At 35.8% G+C, this 22953-nt stretch overlaps 2 protein-coding genes across 6 annotated transcripts in view; both read right to left on the bottom strand.

Moving 5' to 3' along the window:
• Window positions 1-18899, bottom strand: part of TEX11 (testis expressed 11) — a 353243-nt gene extending 334344 nt beyond the window's left edge. The window contains exons 1-3 of one of the 5 annotated variants that reach the window (XM_058536116.1): window positions 18851-18899; window positions 18080-18137; window positions 9420-9541 (exon numbers count right to left, since the gene is read on the bottom strand). In XM_058536116.1, the coding sequence (XP_058392099.1) occupies window positions 9420-9541; window positions 18080-18116 (159 nt within the window). In that variant the 5' untranslated portion in view covers window positions 18117-18137; window positions 18851-18899. Of the gene's footprint in view, window positions 1-9419; window positions 9542-18079; window positions 18349-18690; window positions 18813-18834 lie in introns of those variants that run through there. The other 4 variants (XM_058536115.1, XM_058536118.1, XM_058536117.1 and 1 more) reach the window with 4 other exon arrangements.
• The window catches only part of SNX12 (sorting nexin 12), a 203324-nt gene that overhangs the window by 10505 nt on the left and 169866 nt on the right, over window positions 1-22953 (bottom strand). The window lies entirely within an intron of this gene.

The following is a 22953-nucleotide window of genomic DNA, read 5'->3' on the forward strand; positions in this document are numbered from 1 at the left end:
TTTATGTAACTCAAATCCCGTTCAGTCTCACCAGGAACATCCATGAAGCTTTCAGCAACCACTACAGTCTACATTGATCTCTCTCTTCTTTGAATTCCTATATATATTAAGTTTCACATAATTGAACAATTAATTATGCTACTTTGTATCATTTATTCTTTAATTGTTTTAGTTGCTATTCTTATTTCCCAACTAGGTTCCTTGATATCAAAGATCATGTCTTATACAACTTATGTAGCACTTCTTATAGTACCCACCAAAGTGCTAAATAAAGAATACATACTCAAATAACAAGATTTGTTGTTTTATTGTGTTTTGTTCTAGGGACTGTGGAGCAATGTTTCTAGTAGCTTCTTTTGGGGTTTATCTTTCTATTAGGTGGAACCTAGTCAACTGGATGCAAAAATAAATCAAGCTCATAGTGTCTCAAGGATAAAATGAAGGCACAAAACGTGTAATTTGGGATAGGTTGGTTTCTGGCAAGAGATCTCTGAAGGTAATAATTGTTCCTGGGTGATACTGTTGCCTGAGACCAGTATGGCATAGCTCTGGCCTAAATCTCCCAAGATGCTATGGTGATTACAATAGAAGCTACATACCATTATCTGATAATAAACGTATTTGTAGTGATATGACTAAGAGGAATACTAACTGGATAAACCAAAAAAAATCAGTTTATGTACAATGATGGTGCACAACTGTATTTTAGTTTCAATTTTTTTCTCCAGTGCTACTTTTCTCACCTACAGTTCCACATTTTTCTGATGAGCTTCCCTTTAAGCAGATTATTTATTTAGCATGGCTGTCATTTCACAGACTATTCCGGGGCTAATTCTCATGCTCATCTCCATCACTCTCACATGGTATCCCCATGCCACAGTTGACCTAATGATGACTTTCATATGAAGTATTATTTGATTTGTTTCATCAAAAACACATGGAGTTAATATTTGACTCCAAATTTCCCAGAAGAACAAATGGTATTTAGGGGGAAAAATAAACATCCAGAGTAAAACAGCTTAAAGAAGCTGCCATTTTTGGTATTTTGGAAAGTAATTTGACAATATGTAAAAAGAGCCAAAAAATGTTTATATCTTTTGACACAGTATTGTTTTTCTGAGACTCTATCCTATGGAACTAATCCAAAATGTGGACAGGATAATCTTTTTTTATCAGTTTTATTGAGAAATAATCGACATACGTCACTATATGAGTGTAAGGTATAAGTATAATGCATACAGCATGATGGTTTGATTTACATATATTGTGAAATGATTAATACAATAGGTTCAACTTAACATCCATCTTCTCATATAGATACAAGAAAAAGAAAAAAGGAAAAAAATTTTCTCCTTGTGATGAGAACTCTTAGAATTTACTCTCTTAACTGTCCTATATATTATACAGCAGTATTAGCTATAGTCATCACGTTGTATATTACACCCCTAACACTTATTTATCTTATAACTGGAAGCTTGTACCACCTTCCTCCAACTCCCCCTTCCCCAACCCTCCACCTCTAGCAACCACAAGTCTGATCTCTTTTTCTACGAGTTTGGTGCTGGGGGGAGAGGGGGGAAGGGTGGTTTTTTTTTAGATTCCACATATAAGTGAGATCATACAGTATTTGTCTTTCTCTAGCTGACTTATTTCACTTAACATAACGCCTTCAAGTTTTCCCCATGTCACAAATGGTAAGATTTTCTCATTTGTTATCGCTGAATAATATTTCATTGTGTGTACATATATATACCACAACTTCTTTATCAACTTTTCCATTGATGGACACTTAGGTTGTTTCCAAGTCTTGGCTATTGTAAATAATGCTGCTATGAACAAAAGGGTGCAGATATCTTTTTGAGTTAGTGTTTTCATTTCCTTTGGATATATTCCTATAAGTGGAATTGCTGGATCATATGGTAGTTCCATTTTTAATTTTGTCAGGATCTGGAGGGGATAATCTGTGCACTTAATAGTGTTCCTTATAACATTATTTACAATAGTGAAAAATTGTAATATAAATATAGGAACAATATAAGTACCAATAACAAAGAAATACATGGATGAATTATGATAAATTCAGTAGATGGAATATTATTCAGTCATTTAAAATAGTGGTGATGGAAACTGTTTTAACATGGGAAAATGTTTATTATGTCTCTAGTGAAAGAAGAAAGATACGAAGTTGTATGTACAAAAATTTTTACATATGTAAATTTTAACCCAAAAAAGATCTGTAATAAAACATTGGACTTTAGTTAATGATATGCATGCTGAAGCATTTAAGGGTGAAATAAACTGATTTCTACAACTCACTTTGAGATGCATCCAAAAAATAGGATGGGTTGATGGATAGATGAATATGTATTAAAGCAAATATAGTAAAAGGTTAACAACTGTAGAATCTAAGTGGCTGTTATGCTGGTGTCCACTGCAAAATTCTTTCATCTTTCCAGTTTGAAAATTTTTATAATAAAAATGTTAGGGAAAGAGAAGAAATTGCCTTTTATGATGCCACAGATATTACATGTGCACTGTAATTATGGCTACATAAATTTTAAATATAGAAATTATTAAAGTAAATATATTAAAATGAGTGTAGTAATATTGGAGTGATGTGATTACAGGTGATTTTTTTCTTCATCTTTCAAACTTCATGTAAAGTTTATTATTTTATGTTTTAAACAATTTTTTTGTATTTTTCCATATTGTGTTAGAAAAGAATAAGATTAATTGTGACTATAAACACTTCGTATTCACAAAATGCAGATTTATTCAGCAAATATGTACCAAGCACCTAATATGCAGCAGGTTTTGTGCTAAGTGTATACAAATGTGTAATGATAAACACAGTAAATAGGTGCAACAAACAGAAGTAAATAATATGAATTGGGCTTTCTAGAAAGAGGACAAATTCAAGGCACTTTCAAAATCAAGCAGACCTTCTGTAAACTAGGACCTGACTCTTCCCTGAACCTCATAATCTATTTTCACTAACAACTAAGCACAGTAAAAAGAGGTTATAATCTAAAAACAGACATACATATAAAAGAATACACTAAAAACTTTAGAATTAATTAACAAGCTCAGCAACTTTACAAGATACAAGATCAATACACAAAAATCAATTGTATTTCTATAACTAGCAATGAATAATCTGAAAATTAAATTATGAAAACAATTCCATTTATAATAACATCAAAAGAAATAAAATATGTAGGAATAAATTTAACAAAAAAGTGCACAACTTACATTGCAAAACTAAAAACATTGTTGAAAAAATTAAACAAAACTTAATAAACAGAAGGATATACCATTTTTATGGACCAGAAGACTTAATATTGTTAAGATGGCAATACTCCCCAAATCGATCTAAAGATTTAAGGCAATACCCATCAAAATTCCAGCTAGCTTCTTTGCAGAAATCGACAAGCTGATCCTAAAATTCATGTGGAAATTCAAATGACCTAGAATACTCAAAACAATCTTGAAAAACAAGAACGAAGTTGGAGAACTCATACTTCTCAATTTCAAAACTTACTACAAAGTTAACAGTAATCAAGACAGTGTGGTACTTGCATAAAGATAGACATATAGATAGATGGAATAGAACTGAGAGTCTAGAAATAAACCCTGACATTTATAGAAAATTGATTTTTGACAAGGGTGCTAACAGAAATGTAATAGGGAAAGAATAGTCTTTCAAGAAACGCACGAGGACAACTTGATATCAACATGCAAAAGAATGAAGCAGATCCCTTCGTCACACCACATGTAAAATAAAATCAAAATAGATCATAAACCTAAAGGTAAGAACTAAAACTATAAAACTTTTAGAAGAAAAAGAGTAACAAAATGGCAATAAGTACATACTTATCAATAGCTACTTTAAATGTCAATGGACTAAATGCTCCACTCAAAAGACACAGAGTGGCTGAATGGATAAAAAAGCAAGATCCATATATATGCTACAGACAAGAACACACTTCAGACCTAAAGACACTCACAAACTGAAAGTAAAGGGATGGAAAAAGATACTCCATGCAAACAACAATGAAAAGAAAGCTGAGGTAGCAATACTTTTATCAGACCAAATAGACTTTAAAACAAAAACTGTAACAAGAGACAAAGAAGGGCACTACATAATGATAAAGGGAACAATCCAACAAGAGGACATAACACATCTATGCACGCAACACAGGAGCATCTAAATATGTAAAGCAATTATTAACAGACATAAAAGGAGAAATAGACAGTAACACAATAATAGTAGGGGACTTTAACACTCCACTTACACCAATGGATAGATCATCCAAACAAAAGATCAACAAGGGAACATTGGTCTCAAATGACACATTAGACCAGTTGGACTTAGTCGATATATACAGAACATTCCATCCAAAAACCGAAGAATACACATTCTTTTCGAATGCATATGGAACATTCTCCAGGAAAAATCACATATTAGGCCACAAAACAAGTCTTAATAACTTTAAGAAGACTTAAATCATATCAACTATCTTTTCCGACCATAAGCCTATGAAACTAGAAATCAACTACAAGAAGAAAACTACAAAAGCCAAAAATACATGGAGATTAAACAAAATGTTACTGAATAACATCTTTGAATAAATCAAAGGAGAAATAAAAAAATACCTGGAGACAAACGAAAATGAAAACACGACATACCAAAATTTATGGGATACAGCAAACACAGTACAAGAGGGAAGTTTATATCAATACAAGCCTACCTCAACAAATAAGAAAAATCTCAAATAAACAATCTAACAGTGTACCTAAAGGAACTGGAAAAAGAAGAACAAACAAAGCCCAAAATCAGTAGAAGCAAGGAAATAATAAAAATCAGAGCAGAAATAAATGAAATAGGGGCTGGCCCCATGGCGTAGTGGTTAAGTGCACACGCTCCACTGCTGGCAGCCTGGGTTCGGATCCTGGGCAGGCACCAACGCACTGCTTGTCAGGCCATGCTGTGACAGCGTCCCACATAAAGTGGAGGAAGATGGGCACAGATGTTAGCTCAGGGCCAATCTTCCTCAGCAAAAAGAGGAGGATTGGCATGGATGTTAGCTCAGGGCTGATCTTCCTCACCAAAAAAAAAGAAAGAAAGAAAGAAATTAAATAGAGACTAAAAAAAAATCAATGAAACGAAGAGCTGGTTCTTTGAAAAGATAAACAAAATAGAAAAACCTTTAGCTAAACTCACCAAGAAAAAAAGACAGAAGGTTCAAATAAATAAAATCAGAAATGAAAGAGGAGAAATTACAACAGACACCTCAGAAATACAAAAGATTATAAGAAACTTCTACAAAAACCTATACACCAACAAATTGGATAATCTAGAAGAAACGGTTAAATTCTTAGACTTGTACAACCTTCCAAAACTGAATCAAGAAAAAATAGAGAATCTGAATAGACCAGTCACTAGTAAGGAGATCAAAACAGTAATCAAAAAACAAAAGTCCAGGACCAGGTGGCTTCCCCAGTGAACTTCACCAAACATTTCAAAGAAGACTTTTTACCTATTCTTCTCAAACTCTTCCAAAGAATTGAAGAGGAGGGGACACATCCTAACTCATTCTATGAGGCCAACATTACCCTGATACCAAAACCAGACAAGGACAACACAAAAAAAGAAAATTAAAGGCTAATATCACTGATGAACATAGAAGCACAAATGCTCAACAAAATACTAGTAAATCGAATTAAATCCATTAAAAAGATCATACACCATGATCTAGTGGGATTTATTCCAGGGATGCAGGGATGGTTCAACACTCGCAAATCAATCAACGTGATAGACCACATTAACAAAATGAAGGACAAAAATCACATGATCTGGGGACCAGCCTGGTGGTGTAGTGGTTGAGTTTGCACACTCCACTTCGGCAGCCCGGGGTTCACAGGTTTGGATCCCAGGCGCGGACCTACACACCACTCATCAAGCCATGCAGTGGCGGCATCCCATATAAAGTAGAGGAAGACGGGCACAGATGTTAGCCCAGGGCCAATCTTCCTCAATAAAAAAGAGAAGGATTGGCAACAGATGTTAGCTCAGGGCTAATCTTCCTCACAAAAAAAAAATCACATGATCATCTCAATAGATGCAGAGAAAGCATTTGACAAGATACGGCATCCATTTATGATAAAAACTTTGAATAAAATAAGTATAGAAGGAAAGTACCTCAATAATAAAAGCCATGAAAGACAAACCCACAGCTAACATCATACTCAATGGTGAAAAACTGAAAGCCATCCCTTTAAGAACAGGAACAAGACAAGGATGCCCACTTTCGCCAATCTTATTTAACATAGTATTGGAAGTCCTAGCCAGAACAATCAGGAAAGAAAAAGAAAAAAAAGGAATCCAAATTGGAAAGGAAGAAATAAAACTGTCACTATTTGCAAATTACATGATTTTATATATAGAAAACCCTAAAGAATCCACACAAAGCTATTAGAAATAATAAACGAATACAGTAAAGTGGCAGGATACAAAATCAACATACAAAAATCAGTTGCATTTCTATACACTAACAACAAAACAACAGAGAGAGAAATTAAGAATACAATCCCATTTACAATCACAAGGAACAGAATAAAATACCTAGGAATAAATTTAACCAAAGAAGTGAAACACCTGTACACTGAAAACTATGAAACATTGTTGAAAGAAATCGAAGAAGACACAAAAAAATGGAAAAACATTCTGTGCTCATGGATTGGAAGAATTAACATAGTTAAAATGTCCGTACTTCCTAAAGCAATCTACAGATTCAATACAATCCCAAGCAGAATCCCAATGACATTTTTCACAGAAATAGAACAAAGAATCCTAAAACTTATATGGAACAACAAAAAACCATGAATAGCCAAAGGAATCCTGAGAAAAAAGAACAAAGCTGGTATCATACTATCTTCAAAATATACTACAAAAACCAAAACAGCATGGTACTGGCACAAAAACAGACACACAGATCAATGGAACAGAATCGAGAGCTCAGAAATAAACCCACAGATCTATGGACAGCTAATTTTTGACAAAGGAGCCAAGAACATACAATGGTAAAAGGAAAGTCTCTTTAATAAATGGTGTTGGGAAAAATGGACAGCCACATGCAAAAGAATGAAAGAAGACCATTATGTTACACCACACAAAAAAATTAACTCGACATGGATTAAAGACTTGAATGTAATATCCGAAAGCATAAAACTTCTAGAAGAAAACATAGGCAGTATACTCTTTGACATCAGTCCTAGCAGTATCTTTTTGAATAGCATGTCGCACCAGGGAAACAATAGAAAAAAACAAACAAACGGGACTACATCAAACTAAAAAGCTTCTGCACAGCAAAGGAAATCATCAACAAAATGAAAAGACAACCTAACAATTGGGAGAAGATATTTGCAAATCATATATCGGATAAGAGGTTAATATCCAACATATATAAAGAATTCACACAACTCAACAACAAAAAAACCAAACAACCCAATCAAAAAATGGACGTTTTTCCAAAGAAGTCATATAGATGGCCAACAGGTACATGAAAAGATGTTCAACATCACTAATTACTAGGGAAATGCAAATCAAAACCTCAATGAGATATCACCTCACTCCCATCAGAATGGTTATTATTATATAATGATGTACACTTGAAATTTATATGATGTTATAAACCAACATTCCCTCATTAAAAAATTAAATAAATAAATAAATGCTTTTCTAGGAATTAAAGACTAAAATAAAAATAATCAAGATGGTAAATTTTAGGGGCCGGCCCTGTGGCTTAGCGGTTAAGTGCGCGCGCTCCGCTACTGGCGGCCCGGGTTCGGATCCCGGGCGCGCACCGACGCACTGCTTCTCCGGCCATGCTGAGGCCGCGTCCCACATACAGCAACTAGAAGGATGTGCAGCTATGACATACAACTATCTACTGGGGCTTTGGGGGGAAAATAAATAAATAAATAAAATCTTTAAAAAAAAAAAAAAGATGGTAAATTTTATGTTATGTACATTTTACCACAATTAAAAATAAAACAAACACAATGAGATACCACTTCACACCCATTAGGATGACTATAATCAAAAAGACAGATGACAATTACTGGTGAGGATGTGGAAAAACTGGATCCCTCATACACTGCTGGTGGGAATGTAAAATGGTGCACTCACTTTGGAAAACAATCTGGCAGTTCCTCAAAAGTTTAAACAGAGTTACCATATGACCCAGCAATTTCACTCATACGTATATACCTAAGAGAAATAAAAACCTAAAAACTTGTACATGAATGTTCATAGCAGCATTATTCATAATAGCTGAAAGATATAAACAACCCAAATGTCCATCAACAGATGAATGGATACCTACAATGTGGTATATCCAACGAATGGCATATTATTCAGCCATAAAAAGGAATGAAGTACAGATACATGCTACAACATGGAAGAACCTTGAAAACATTATGCTAAGTAAAGAAGTCAGTCACAAAAGACCACATATTGTATGATCCCATTTATATAAAATTTCCAGAATAGGCAAATCCATAGAGACAGAAAGTAGATTAGAGGTTGTCTAGGGGTAGGGGAGAGGGGAGGAAATGGAGAGTGTTTGTGAATGGGTTTGAGGGTTCTTTTTGGGGTGATGAAAATATTCTAAAATTAACTATGGTGATGGGTGCACAACTCGGAGAAACTAAAAATCATTGAATTATACACTTGAAATGGGTAAATTACATGGTATGTGAATTATATCTAAATAAAGCTATTATATATATAAAAAAGAGGGAGAGATATTTACAATAAACTTTCTTCTCATCTTTCCATACGTGCAGTCACCAAAATGGAAGGATTTGCCCAAGGTAAACGTTCCCAAAAGTGTTTCAGACCCTCAAGGCAATTTCCAAATTAAGTGACAAATCTTCATTTAAAGGTTTGTCTAGAAAAAATACCCCCCACAAAAGCACCCCTGAAGACTTATATTCAATTGAGTTCCCCACTACCAGGTAGTTTCTTAATTTGCTGCAAAGAGAAGGATAAAAGAACTATTATTTAGTGAATAACTACTACATACCCAGGACCTTAAATATGTTATTTTGTTTACTATTCACAACAACACTGGGAGGTGGGTTTTATTGTTCTCCTTTAACAATTATTCTCCTTAACAAATGAGAAAATTGAAGCCTAGAGAGGTTAAAGAGTAAATATTAAACGTGAGCACATATTTTTACATTGGTTTCTAAAACTCTGTTTTCCCTAAATGTGCCATTAGGCTTGAAAATCCCAAAATAGATTTCTACGTATTTAGCAATGGTTAATCATGAAGACTATTTTTTTACTTATACATTAATTAAAATGGTGAATCATTAAAACTTATCAAAAACAAAATTATTTTTATACCAACCTGAGCATCCTGTATTTCAGCCATAGACTCCCTGTTGATATTTGCTATGTCCGTGAAGAGTCTATCAATGGCCTCATGTATGCTAGGTGAATTATCTTTTACAATCAGGTTTTCAATAATTTCTGAAATAACAATGGATGATAAAAGTACTGTGAACTATCACCATTAGCTAAATGTAACAAATAATTTTGAAATCTGTTCCTAGATCTTTGGTCAAATGAATATAGCATGAAGAAACTTGAATGATCCTTAGAGTAAAACCAAACCGGACCTACCTTTCTTTTAGCTAAAGGTAAAGTACAATTTTCAAATAAAATTTGTATTCCCAAGGAGTCCCTCGTTTATAACTTAATCATCATTACTCATTCTCAGAAAGTGAAATGCACTGACGTCACAAATAGTAATCCTGTACTTTCCACTATACTAATTTTATTGGGAAGGGCCTGGAACAAGTGATATGCCAGGACTCTGAGACAACTGAAAAACAGCAGGGAGAGAAGAAATGAGCCAACACCATTCAGAGTGCTATGCTGTAATTCTGATTGTAGCCTAAGAAAAACTATTCCAGCAAGGGCTGGTTTGGATGAGGACAGCCAAAATACCCAAAATAGTGTCAAAAGGGCATGGCAAACACATGACAAACAGGTTTAGTCATAACTAAAATCACATTGTAAATCATACTTTCTATCTATGGCCAGAAAGATAATTAGTTTTCTTATACAATGTCCCAGGAGGTCCCAAGTAACAAACTGGGTATGGTACAAGAGAATCCAAGCAGTGAGCCATAATGCAGAAGTCAGATGGAACTGCATGCACCATAGCTCCAAGAGAACCATTCACAGCAGTGTACTGTAGTTCTGAGCAGCACCTTGGTCCTGGAGGGCAACTAGGAAAAGATGCGGGGCAGGCTAACTTCATGAAAATCATAACAAGCAGAAAGGATACAGCTCCCAAGCTCAACAGGTACCTAGAGTATGCCCCTAGCATGTTAAATCTCAAATCTGATGGCCGGTATGATTTCATTCCACACCAACCTCTTCTCTACTCCACAATATTATTCTTTCTTGCCCTGGACAGAGCTGGCTCAGGGACTGGAGCAAACCTAAGTTTGGGCTCATGAGGAGATAAAGCTATGTAAAGTTTTAGAGGGCAAGTGGCTGAGGGGGGTGGCAAGAACTGACAATAACATGCTAACCAAAAAGGAATTTCCAACTTGATTTTGGTGAGGAAACACATCCAGTCGCATTCAGGGCACTAAACTTTAGAGACTAAAGGACAGAATTATACTGACACTATACAAACTACATCAACAGAAGAAATGTCTTAAAAGAGCCACAACTCAATCCTCTCAACGAAATGCACATTGTGTAAATGTTCCAATGAATCTAGGTATTTTACATCTGTCACACTCCTGTAAATGCAAGGTTCATAACCAAACTCAACTTGCCAATTCATCCAATCCTATACCCAAGCATCAACTTTATAAACTATCCGTATATATTGCTCTTTTATTCTCATTATATCCTGGGACCCTTTGTAGCTAAGCCCTGCTGTTCTTGACTGAGAATCTTTTATTCAGCTAAGATCTGGTTTGTTTTAGTTACCATGGTTACCAAAGCCTAGTCCTATCTATCCAAATAACTTTAATTTAATTAATTAATCTCTGTTTACTGAGTGTTAACAATGTACTAGGCCCTGGAAAAAAGACTTATCCAAGACACTTGCCCAGTAAATTCACATCTAAATCAGACCAGAAGCAATACATGGAAAGGTTGGGAATGCAGTAGGTAGACTATAACAACACAGTTGGAAGGCTGAAGCGGATTAGCTAGGCTGAGTAAATTTTAGCAACTCTTACCAAAGAGGTCCCTTTGAAGGAAGAAAGAAGTCTAAGTTGATTCAACTGTCTTTGTGGTTTCTTATCTACATATTATTGTAAACTACACACGATACATATAAAACTTGCTTGCAAAAGAGGTCAAAGGTTCAATAAATCAAAAGAAAGATGGCTAATTTTCCACACAAGCTATCTTTAGCCTTTCCATTCCTAATAGGATGCACTAGTTATTTAGAGGATTGCTACGCAAATTGTCATAAACAATTAGGCATCCTATGAATTGTTTTTGATGGTGATGGAATAACACAAGAAAGCTTTATCTAAGCCCATGTGCATTTCCAAATCATCGTCAGAAATATATAGGGTCATCCCTGGTGATAGTGTGGCAATATGTGGGCACTATGAATGAAATAGACAAGAGTTCTTTTCTTCCTTCATTCAATAAACACTTAATGATAATCAGGTATTTTAAGCACCGAGGATAAAATGTAAACAAGACATAGTCCCCTCCCTTAAGGAGCTTACAGTAATTTCCACACAAGATATATGTAGATACATATGTATCAATCAACCAGTTTTTTAGAGCTGTAAATCACCATAAAATTCTAGTAACACACTCTAATTTTACAATCGATTACAATAAAGCTTGGAGAAGTTAATTAACTTGCCCAAGATCAAAGCTATTAGTAGCACAGCATGAACAGAATCCAAGACAACTACACTCTTTCTGCTTTGGCTGGTGTCTACACCTCTCCTTGTAAAACTTAATTCAATAAATGTTTATTGAATGCCTGGTATCAGGCAGATACTGGGCATCTGGCTAGGAATACAAAGATGAGCAAGGCAGTCTATGCCATCAAGTGGATCATATACACTATTAAGGGAAATTAAAATGAAAAAAATTATAATATAATGTAATAAGTGCTGTGAGTGCAAGATGCTACAGGAATATAAAAAAGAATTGGGTAACTCTGCCCATTTGAGAGTTGGGATACAGGGATGGCAGGATAGGCTTCACTGAGGTGCTATTTGAGGTGGGATGAGTTAGGGATTGCCAGGCAACATACCAATCAGAGGGAGAAGCACAGAGGTGTGGAAAAGCACAGTGGGTTCAAATAATCATAAGTAGGTATGTATGGCTGGAGAAAAAGGTAAAGGAAGGTTACAGGAAACACGATTAGAAAGGTATGTACGGGTCAGAGCTTGAAACATACTGCATGGCATCCTAAGAAGGCTGAATTCTGTTAGTTATTCCACCTCTTTATTTCATAAACTGTATAATATGTGCATACCAGGTGACCTCAACAAATATCTCAATGAGATCTCTGCATAAGCCATATAGAAGCTATGCTCAGGACTCTGAACTATGTGACCCCCCCTTGGGACATTTCCTAATAACTCTGCCATTCATAATTTGAGGATCCCATTGTGGCATTTAAAGGAATGGGAAAAAAATAGTTCAGGGAGGCTTCTAAATGAATAAAGTCCTTTGAGATTCGATGAAAGTCAATTAACTTGAGTGAGTTTTCCTACTAAAGTTTTTAGTCTAGATCTACAGTCTAATATGGAAGTCACAAGTGGCTATTGAGCACTTGAAATGTGGTTAGTTCAAATAGAGATGCACTAAAGTTGTAAAATACACACCAGATTTTGAAGATTTAGTATGAAAAAAAGAATGTAAAATATCTCAGTAATTTTGAATATTGATTACATGTTAAAATTATAATATTTTGGATATATGGGGCTAGAAATACAGTATTAAAATTATTATTATTATTAAAAAATAATTGTACCTGTTTCTCTTTACTTTTTAAATGTGGCTACTAGAAATTTTTAAATTACATTTGTAGCTCACATTATATTTCTGTTGGACAGGGCGTGTCTAGAGTATACATTGTGACTGACTTCTGAAGATTTGATAGAACAAATTAGTTAATATCTACCTCCCCAACAGTCATCACAGATTTAATAGAAAAAGAAAGTATAAACTTGGATATTTTAATAGACCATAAGAGTATTTATACAACAGCAAATACAAAGATGTTAGAAATCTAGAAGGAGAATTGTCTCCAAATTAACCATAGGAAAGAGAGTTCCAAAGCTTGAAAATAGTTGCCATTCTTTAAGAAGCAATAACCCTAATGTTGAGAAGGACAACTGGGCTAAATTATCTTGGTACAAATATTCTTTCAACATCACTCAACTTTTTGCTATTCCCATGTTAAGTCGCCTTCTATTTTGGATGGTCTTGGTGCTTGCCAAGATGAGGAACTTTTTCTGAATCAGGTGGGGCAGTTTTAGAAAACCCCCTGTCCAGCTGCTATTGTTTCTTAAATTAAGAATTTGGGCCTTTCAAAACCTGTCCTCCAGAAAGGAAATACTCTAGACAGTCTGTAGAAACCTGGTTACAATAGCACTTTATATCTCAGCAAATCCACTCCCAGGTATTCCCCCAAGAAAAATGAAAACCTAAGTCATTAAAAAAAAACTTACACATGAATATTCATAGCAACTTTATTCATGATAGCCAAAAATGTCCATTTGCTGATGAATGGATAAACTGTGATATATTCATTCAGTGGAATGCTACTATGCAATAAAAAGGAATTAATTACTCATATATGCCACAATATGGATGAATCTCAAAACAAATATGCTTAGTAAAAAGCACCTTAGAAAAAAAGAGCGCATACTGTATGCTTTCATTTACAGACTAATCCGCAGTCATAGAAATCAGAACAGTGGTTGCCTAGGGCAGAGGGTGGGGGGTAGATTGACTGCAAAGGGGCAGGACAGAATTTTCTGAGATGAGAATGTTCTATTTCTTGATTGGAATGGTGGTTATACAGGTTACCTTTGCCAAAAAAAAAAAAGCATCAACCTGTACACTTAAAATGTGTGAATATTATTGTATGTAAATTATACCTCAATAAAGTTGATTTCTAAAAAAGAAAGGAAAAGAAAAAGGAAGGAGGAAGGGAGGGAAGGAGAGGGGAGAGAAAGAAGAAAAAGTACTATAGAGCTGAAATCCCTGGAGGCTGTAGGTCAGAAGCAGTAGAGCACAGTGTGGCATCAAACTCTGTTCAACATCAAGAAGGCAGCCTCAAAGGTGAACGGGAGGTTTGACCACCTCCAACCATTTCCCACCTCCCCCTCAACAAAAACTATGTGAGGTGATGGATGTGTTAATTAACCTTATTGTGGTAATCATTTTGCAATATATACATGTATAAAATCACTATGCTGTACACCTTAAACTTACACAATGTTTTATGTCAATCATATCTCAATAAAGCTGGAAAAAAAAGAGGTGAACAGGAGAGTTGGTAACAAGTGCATATACAGAGAGCCCCAAGAGCCCTTCAAGGAGATGAACGAGAAATTCTAAACCTAGGGATAAAGCCAAGTACAGAACAAGAATGTTACCAGACTTTGGAGACAAGAGCAAATCAGGCAGGTTGAACAAGCATACCCAAAGCATGCTGCTTAATGGATTAATGTCAATCTCAAGTGAAGTTTTACTTTTTTTTTTTTTGGTGAGGAAGATTGGCCCTGAGCTAACATTCATTGCCAATCTTCCTCTTTTTGCCTGAGGAAGATTGGCCCTGAGCCAACATCTGTGCCAATCTTCCTCTATTTTATATGTGGGCCACCGCCACAGCATGGCTTGACGAGCAGCGTGTATGTCCTGGGATCTGAACCTGCAAACCCCAGGCCTGCTAAAGCGGAATGTATGAACTTAACCACTACACCACTGGGCCGGCCCCTCAAGTGAGGTTTTTAATGGCACAACATTCTGTCCTTGGCCCTGTCCTATTGAACAATTTTATCAATGATTTGGATGAAGAAGCTGAGAGAGAGAGAGAACAAATAAGATAGATGATATAATCAGGAACAAAAATTAAATCTCCAGTTGTAGCAAAGGGATTAATGTAAGAAAAAAATTATAGTCCTGCATTTAAGTCTTCAAAACTAACTGCACCAATGTATAAGAGGCAAGATATAGCTTAACAGCAGCATGTGTTAAAAAAAGACTGATGGTCTTTTAGGGGTAAAAAGCTCAGTATGTGTCATTAGTGTGGTATGACTGCCTCCACCCCCCAAAAAAATGAAACAAATTCAATCTTAGCTACATCAGTATCTCAAGAGAATGATGATCACTCCTAAATCTAAAGAGAAAGATTAGTTTGTGCTGATCATATCAAACCTAGAGAACTGTGTTCTGTTCTGGGTACCACACTTTAAGGAATAACATGTAAAGAATAGAGCATGTTCAGAGGACCGCACACAAAAGGATGAGGGGACTAGAAACCATGTAATATGAGGAATGACTGAAGGAACTGAGAGTGCTTAATCTGAAGACGAGATCTCCCAGAGGACACAGTATCTTCAAAGAGTTGAAGAGCTGGCATGCAAAAAAGGAATTAGACTTATTTAGCCCCAATGGATTTAACTTAGACCAATTTCTATTCCTTCTTGGCCTTGAAATTGGTTGGAATTGTCGGTACAAAAAGAAGGATGTTATGCCAATTCTCCCTAAGAAGAAAATGAGCTAGAACTGTCGCATGGTCTTTTATGGTCCATTTTCACAAAACTTGACTAAAAAGTTGTGTACAGAAGAGAAAACTCAAATGGCCAATAAATCTATGAAAATACACTCAACTTTACTAGTTATCAGGGAAATGCAAATTAAAACAACACCTATGTAAGATGATAACATTAGGGTAAATGAAACTGGCTGAGGGGTATATGGGTACTCTCTGCAATATCTTTGCAACTTTTCTGTAAATCTAAAATTATTCCAAAATAAAACGTTAATTAAAAACAACAATACCCTTCACATCTACAAAATTTTTTGTCTGATAATACCAAATATTAGCAAGGATATAGGGAAAAGAGAAAGAGAGAGGGAATATTAATTGTTAAACTACTTTGGACAGCAATTGGACAATACTTATAAAGTTAAAGATGCTCATAGCTTTTGACCCATCAGTTCCACTCCTAAATGTATATACCCTGGAACAGCACTGCCACTAGAGGGTAGCCACTAGCCACATGTGACTACTGAGCACCTGAAATGTGGCAAGTCCAAAATGAGATATGCTTTAAGTATAAATAAAATACATACTGGACTTCAAACACTTTGTAAGAAAAAAAAGAATGTAAAATATGTCATTAATAATTTTTGTATTGATTACATGTTGAAATGATAACATTTTGGATATACTAAGCTAAATAATTTGTAATGTTAAAATTAATTTCATCTGTTTAAGCTTTTGTTAATGTGGTTACTCGAAAATATAAAATTATTTGTGTTTGCACTATGGTTCAATGGGACAGTACTGCCCTAGATCCTCACCCACTAGTGCTCAAGAAATAAATCAATTTAGTTGGTCATAACCAGCATTTTTTAATTAAAAAGCATAGAATAGAAAACATCATAGTGCACTGCGTGTAATAAGGGTAAGACTGTTTCAAACTTTTGCTATGGTGTGTATGTACTGGGATGTGATGTAAAATATATTTCCTTGCCATGAGTGGTAGTCAGAAATGCTTGAAAGCTCCTGCTAAGCTCTTGGAAACACAATGTTCATTGTAGTGTTGTTGTTATGTAACAGCAAATATTTAAAACAACTCATATGTTAAAACAACATATTTGAAACAACAACAAAGGAGATTGGATAAATAAATTGTACTTCTATTCAACGTAATAGTTCTAATCAGCAGGGCAAATAAATGAACTAGAGCTAAAATATCCATATGGGTAAATATCCAAAACATAATGCTGAGCAAAAAAAGGCAAGTTACAGAAAAAAATCATACAAAATGATACAATTTATGTAAAATTTTCAAAGATGACTAACCGGTGCATCTAATCTTCTAGTTCTTTGAAACAATGAAATACCTGAAGCATATGACAAACTGTTAAGATTCAACAAAACTTACTGGTAGGTATACAGGTGTTCATTATATTATTTTCTATACTTTTCTGTGTGCTTCAAATATTATATAAATACAAGGGCTCAAATACAATATACTTAAAAGTCATAATCCTTATTCCATGTTTATATCTTTAAGATACCATATCCTAAATTAAAACATAAGGTAAGAGGTAGTGGGCTTTGTTGCTGTTGTGCTAAAATGACAAGAATTAACAAAATATTGACCTAAACATTTTTAAATCATGGATTTGTAGCCACCCTGGCTACACATATGTCATTATTATATGAATAACGTGAAATATATATGAATGTGAATATATGAATGTGAATGTATCACAGGTCTAATCATGTACCCAGAAAAAAAGAAATAGTGTAAACATTCCCATATCTGGCACGGTTGAGGAATCTCTTGTTCTAGTCAAATTGCTTTTATTAACAATTACCATAAATACCATACAGAGATTACCAATTTTCAAAAGAATTAAGATACAATAAAATGCAGTTAAACCTAAAACTATACAGGATATAATTTATTTTTCACTGATGATTTTGGAAAGGCACTCCAGGATCTTGCAGTAATTTTTTTAATGTACATTTAACGCAGTAGATTTCTATTTCAGATTAAACCAATGTTAATTTGCATGCAATAAAAATCCTGAGAAAACAAGCTATGAATTGTGAATTCAGTTTCCCTACACTAGCATATAAAAGGGTTCCAGTGTCTTAAACATCTACATTGTTTTTCTGGTACACAAATAAGAAAACTTGGAGCTATGGATACTCCAAAGAGATAAAATTCAGAAACAAAATACATTTAGAAGATTTTAGATAAGGCAGCAAACAGTTTGACATTTTCTTTACTACCATGTAAAGCTATATACCTTTAAAGTCCATGAAACGAAAATCAACATCGTCCATTTTTAAATCTCTGGCTCAAGCCTATGAAATAAAAAAAAATTTTAATCTTCTGTCCTTTATCCTCCAGTTCCTCAATAAATTTCTTTTCAGTGAAATTTTTCCAGTTACCTGTTACCCAAAGGAAAAAAAATGCTGAAGAAATTTTAAAACTCAGAAAAAGTAGTTAACGAGGGGTGGGGCCAGGAGTCATGTCACAGGAATCTGGCTCGGAGGAAATTTTCATCCCAAATCTTTTCTTACCATAATCCGCCTGGCAACCAGGAAACCAGGGTACCCTGTGATTTGTCTGGCTGGTACTCGTTGCCTCCTCCTAATTGGTTCAAAATCCCTCTCTCCACCGCCCATACATTCAAAGCACCCAATCACTCACTGGCCTTTTTCCCGCTCTCACAGACCCAGCTAGCGCGCCTTCAGCTCCCCGCCCCCAACAGTCACCAACCATACGGCTTCAACGGAATGTAGGTCCTTCACATCCAAACTACAATAACTACTGTCTCCCGCTTTCAATGACCCCACAATGCGCCCCATACTTCATCCAAGTCAAAAAATCCTGCCTCTGCCCATCTTCTTTCACCTGAGAGTCAGCTACAGCAGCTCTGTGGTTCAAAATCATTGCCTCAGGGCCACTCTAAAAAGTGTTGACCTAATGGCCGCATCTTCTTGCTAGTTATAAACCACTCAACTGACCCGTACCTGACCCTCCTCTAGCCCTTCCTACCTACTAAATCAGTCACCTCAGCCGGGACCGCCAACGTGCCACAGTGCTGTCTCCACAAACTCCGTCCACAGTGCCCGACGACGCTTGGAAAGCTCCTCCCCCTACAGTGACGTCAATCAAAGACCACTTCCTATTGGCCTTTACTGTCTATCTCACATCGCGAGCCTAAGCCTTGGGGCGCAGTCTAGGCCTTCAATCCTGGGGATTAGTTCAGAGGGCAGGGGTGAGAATCACTGAGCGTAAGGAAGTATGGTGCAGTACTGGAAGCATACTACAATTATTGAGGGAAGAGTGCAGATGGCCAGGGTTATGGGAAAGAGGAGAGCAGGCCTTCAAAAGAAAGAAAAGGGACGTAGGGACGAGGGAGAGGAAAGAGGAGAGGGGAGGGAGGGAGGAAGGAAGGAACAATGTTGCCCACTGATTAATCGTGAGTGGCGAAGGTCAGCAATATCAGAAGTTGAGGAAACTGAAAAACCCTGTAGTTCCAAGACATGTTTCTGCTGCCCTGTCCTTGTCAAATCCGAAGGAAACTAACTAATGACTCCTCTACAGGCTCACAGCAAGGGCAGGGGTCCCACCCATCTCCAAACAAATGGTTTTAGGGATGGGGATGGAATATGTAAGTAAACATGTTTGATTCCAGCTGAATCTATAGGTGATGCTTGCAATCAAGGAGTTGGCCTCTACTTTAAAGCTCCACTCAGAGACAACAGTGTTATGGCATGATGCCTCCAAATATGGAGAAGCACCAAAAACAAAAAACATTAACAAGCCTCCCACTTCTTCCCTCACATACCCCTCTTTTAAGCCTTATGCACCTCAGTCAAGTCAGCTAGGGAACTGGCTAACAGGATGAAGAAGAGAGATTGTGGCTTCAATTCTGGGAACATTAACAGAGTTCCCTTCTGACCCTAAGACTCAAAATCAGTGATTATTTATCATGGAAAAGATGGAGTTTCTAAAAATAATTTCTTTCCTTCTTCAAAATTTTCTGCATCTAGATCACATAGAGTGAAGAAAAAAGGGAAAACAGAGAAAGTACTGCTATTAACTTCTCTTCTTTTGCATCTTGCAATTTGGTATTCATTTCACAATCCTAGATTGCTAAATTAGAGGAAGAAGTCTGGTGGAAAAGGGCAGTAGAGTGTCCCATAGCTGACTGAATCCTCATGCACCGCATACTTTGTGACCTGGTGCTAGCTACTTAGAATCTCAGGACCTCAATTTCCTCTTCTGCAGAATGGGAATAAAAGTAGTTCTAGGCTTCTGGTTCAATAGAATAGTGTACATAAATCATCTAGAACAGTGGCTGGCATATAGTACATACTTAACAAATGTTAGTTCCCATTATCGTTCCCCATTTCCTGGTTGGCAAACTAAGGGCTCCCAACTTTCATCATCCCACCCAGGCCCCTGGCTCTACCATAACTTCTTTGTTCATGGATGAACAGATGAACAAATAGGGCGATAATTAGACCTCAGCTCTCAAGCCTGCAGTGGTCTCTTCACACACATCTTAGAGCTCTTAGTGATTAATAATGTCTGTAGTAGAATGGATATTATATTATCCAGGATTATATAAGGCATACAGAATCAAATGACTCTATTGATTAATACTGACTGTAAATATGACTCCAAAGTCAGAGCTACTGAGCAGGCACCACTGCATTGAAAGGGCCAGTGAATAAAGGAAAATATGCAGAAAGGGTGGAAACCCTTATGTTGTATGAGTATCTCCAATATTTTTGTTTTTGATCTAGATGGCCTCCCTAGATGCTATAAGAAAGAGAGAATTAAAAGGACAGAAAAAAAGTAAAAGAGAGAGAGAGAAGAGGAAAGGAGATAATAAAAGAAGCAGGTGCATATTGAGGAGGATATGCAAGAGTGAGTAGTAAAATGCCATTAAGAGGCATTCAAAATGCCGTAGATTATCTTCCCTTACCCTAGCATAAACTATAAATTTCCTGCTCCTACCTTTTGAAAAATTGAAGCAAAAATGGTGAAATAGTACATAAGGCTGGTGAACAGCTTGGAATCTAATGAGAGCTAATTAAGATTCTCATTAATAGAGTGGATTAAAAGAGAGTAAGCAACGAAGAATGCAAATTACTTAATAAGGTAGCATTATATCTTGTTAAAAGAACAAAAACACTTTCAGCATAAATATGCAATTATAGTCAGGAAAATTATAAAAACAAAAGCAATAATAGAGTAAGGGACAGGGGCTTGTTATACCAGACATTAAAACTACCGTAAATAAAATTGTGTGGTAATTGTACAGACAGATAAATGGAACAAAAGAGAGTCCAGAAACAGACCCAAATATATAGAGCAATGATTCAAATCACTGGGGAAAAGAGTTACTCACGAAAAAGTATTGAAACAACTGGATAGTCATTTTAAAAAATAAAACTAGATCCCTGCCTCACTTCACATACCAAAATAAATTCTAGATTAACCAAAGATTAAACTGAATCATAAAATTTCTAAAAGAAAATATGAGTGAATATTTTATAAACACAAAGGCAAAATATAAACACTATCTGAAAACCAGAATCAAAAAGGAAAACTAATGATGTTTTACAAGATTTTATTGCAACTTTTTTTACAAGAAATTATTGCAACTTTTCTGCATGGCAATTTGGCAATATGTATCAAAATCTTAAATGTGTGTACCCTGTTACCAGACAATTCCTCTTCTAGGAATTTTCCTAAAGAAGAAATTGGAAAAATTTGCGAAGACAGATTAACAGAAACATTCGCTGAAGCATTGTAAACCCCTTAAATGTTCACCTAGTTAAATGTGGCCTAGTTATACAACTTAGGGTACATTAGTACCAGATAGTGGAATACTTATACAGCCTTTAAAAACGTTGCTGAGAAAACAATCTAAAGGTATAAAGCTAGGGAAATGCCTATATCCTACCATTAAGTGTAAACAAGAAAAAAGTTAGCAACTACTCAAAAAGGTATAATTATATAGATTTGAGTGACTAAAAAACTCTTGGGATTGTTTCCACCTGGGTGTGAATAGGGAGCGACATAAGTGGCTACAGGAGCCAACTAATCCCACTAATACGTAATCGTAAAAAAAAAAGTTTATACAGAAGGTATACATTTATGTAAAATTGTATGCATATTTGAAAAAAAAGTCTGGAAGAATATTTACCAAAATATTTACAATGTTTATCTTTAAGTGGTAGGATTTGGGAAAATCTTTACTTTCCTCTTTATATTTTTCAGTTTCCTACAATGAACACATATTTTTATTAGGAGAAAAAAAGCTATTTTCATTAAAAAATCCACAAGAAGATGAGGGCGTTTTTATCTGATGGGCATGTGTTTTCTCAATAAAGTATGAGGCAAAGTCAATAGCAGGGAGTAGGAGGGAGAGATTTGAAGAATGTGAATAAGGTAAGAAACAGTTGTTTCAGAGAGCAGGGGAATCAGAGAGAAATGAGGATTTCCAGCAGTGTTGAGGGTTGATGATCATTAACCTGCCCAGTGGTGTGATTGCCTCCAACAATCCTGAACTACACAGGTGCAAGTATGGAGAAGATACTTGGATTCTCTGCTTTGTGGCGGGAATACTCTGGAGTATTGCCTAGGGAGGTGAAGATATTTGCAAGAGTGATAATGATAATAAATTCAGGAATTTAAGTGGGAAAGGGAGCAAGCAAAGATTGGAGGAAACTGATAAAAAGAGAGAAAGCATATGTAGGAGGGGGAAAGTGAATTGGAGGATTCATGAAGTCAAAGAATTGTTGCAGTGGGGTTACTTGAGCAAGTGAGCTGGGGAAGCTCAGGAAGTTGTGCGTAGAGAACTTGATGCTTGAATTAGTGATTTCAGAGGTGTAGATTCTGGCAAGATCTAGGGTATAACCATGTGACTGGGTAGCTGAGGTGTAATTCATTGAACCAAATCAGAACCACTCTCTCCTTCACATACTCTAACACTCTTACCCACACACTTCTCCTTCAGTTGTAGCCCTTAGAACTAATGGCTTTCAAGAGTCTGACTGGAATTTACTTTTCCTGCCTTATTTTTCCACTTCACCCCTTCAAAATCCTAGGCTCTGGGCAAACTGAATTATAAACTTTTCCGTCTTCTTGCCTTTG

The sequence above is a fragment of the Diceros bicornis genome, chromosome X, assembly GCF_020826845.1.
Source record: "Diceros bicornis minor isolate mBicDic1 chromosome X, mDicBic1.mat.cur, whole genome shotgun sequence".
NCBI lineage: Eukaryota > Metazoa > Chordata > Mammalia > Perissodactyla > Rhinocerotidae > Diceros > Diceros bicornis.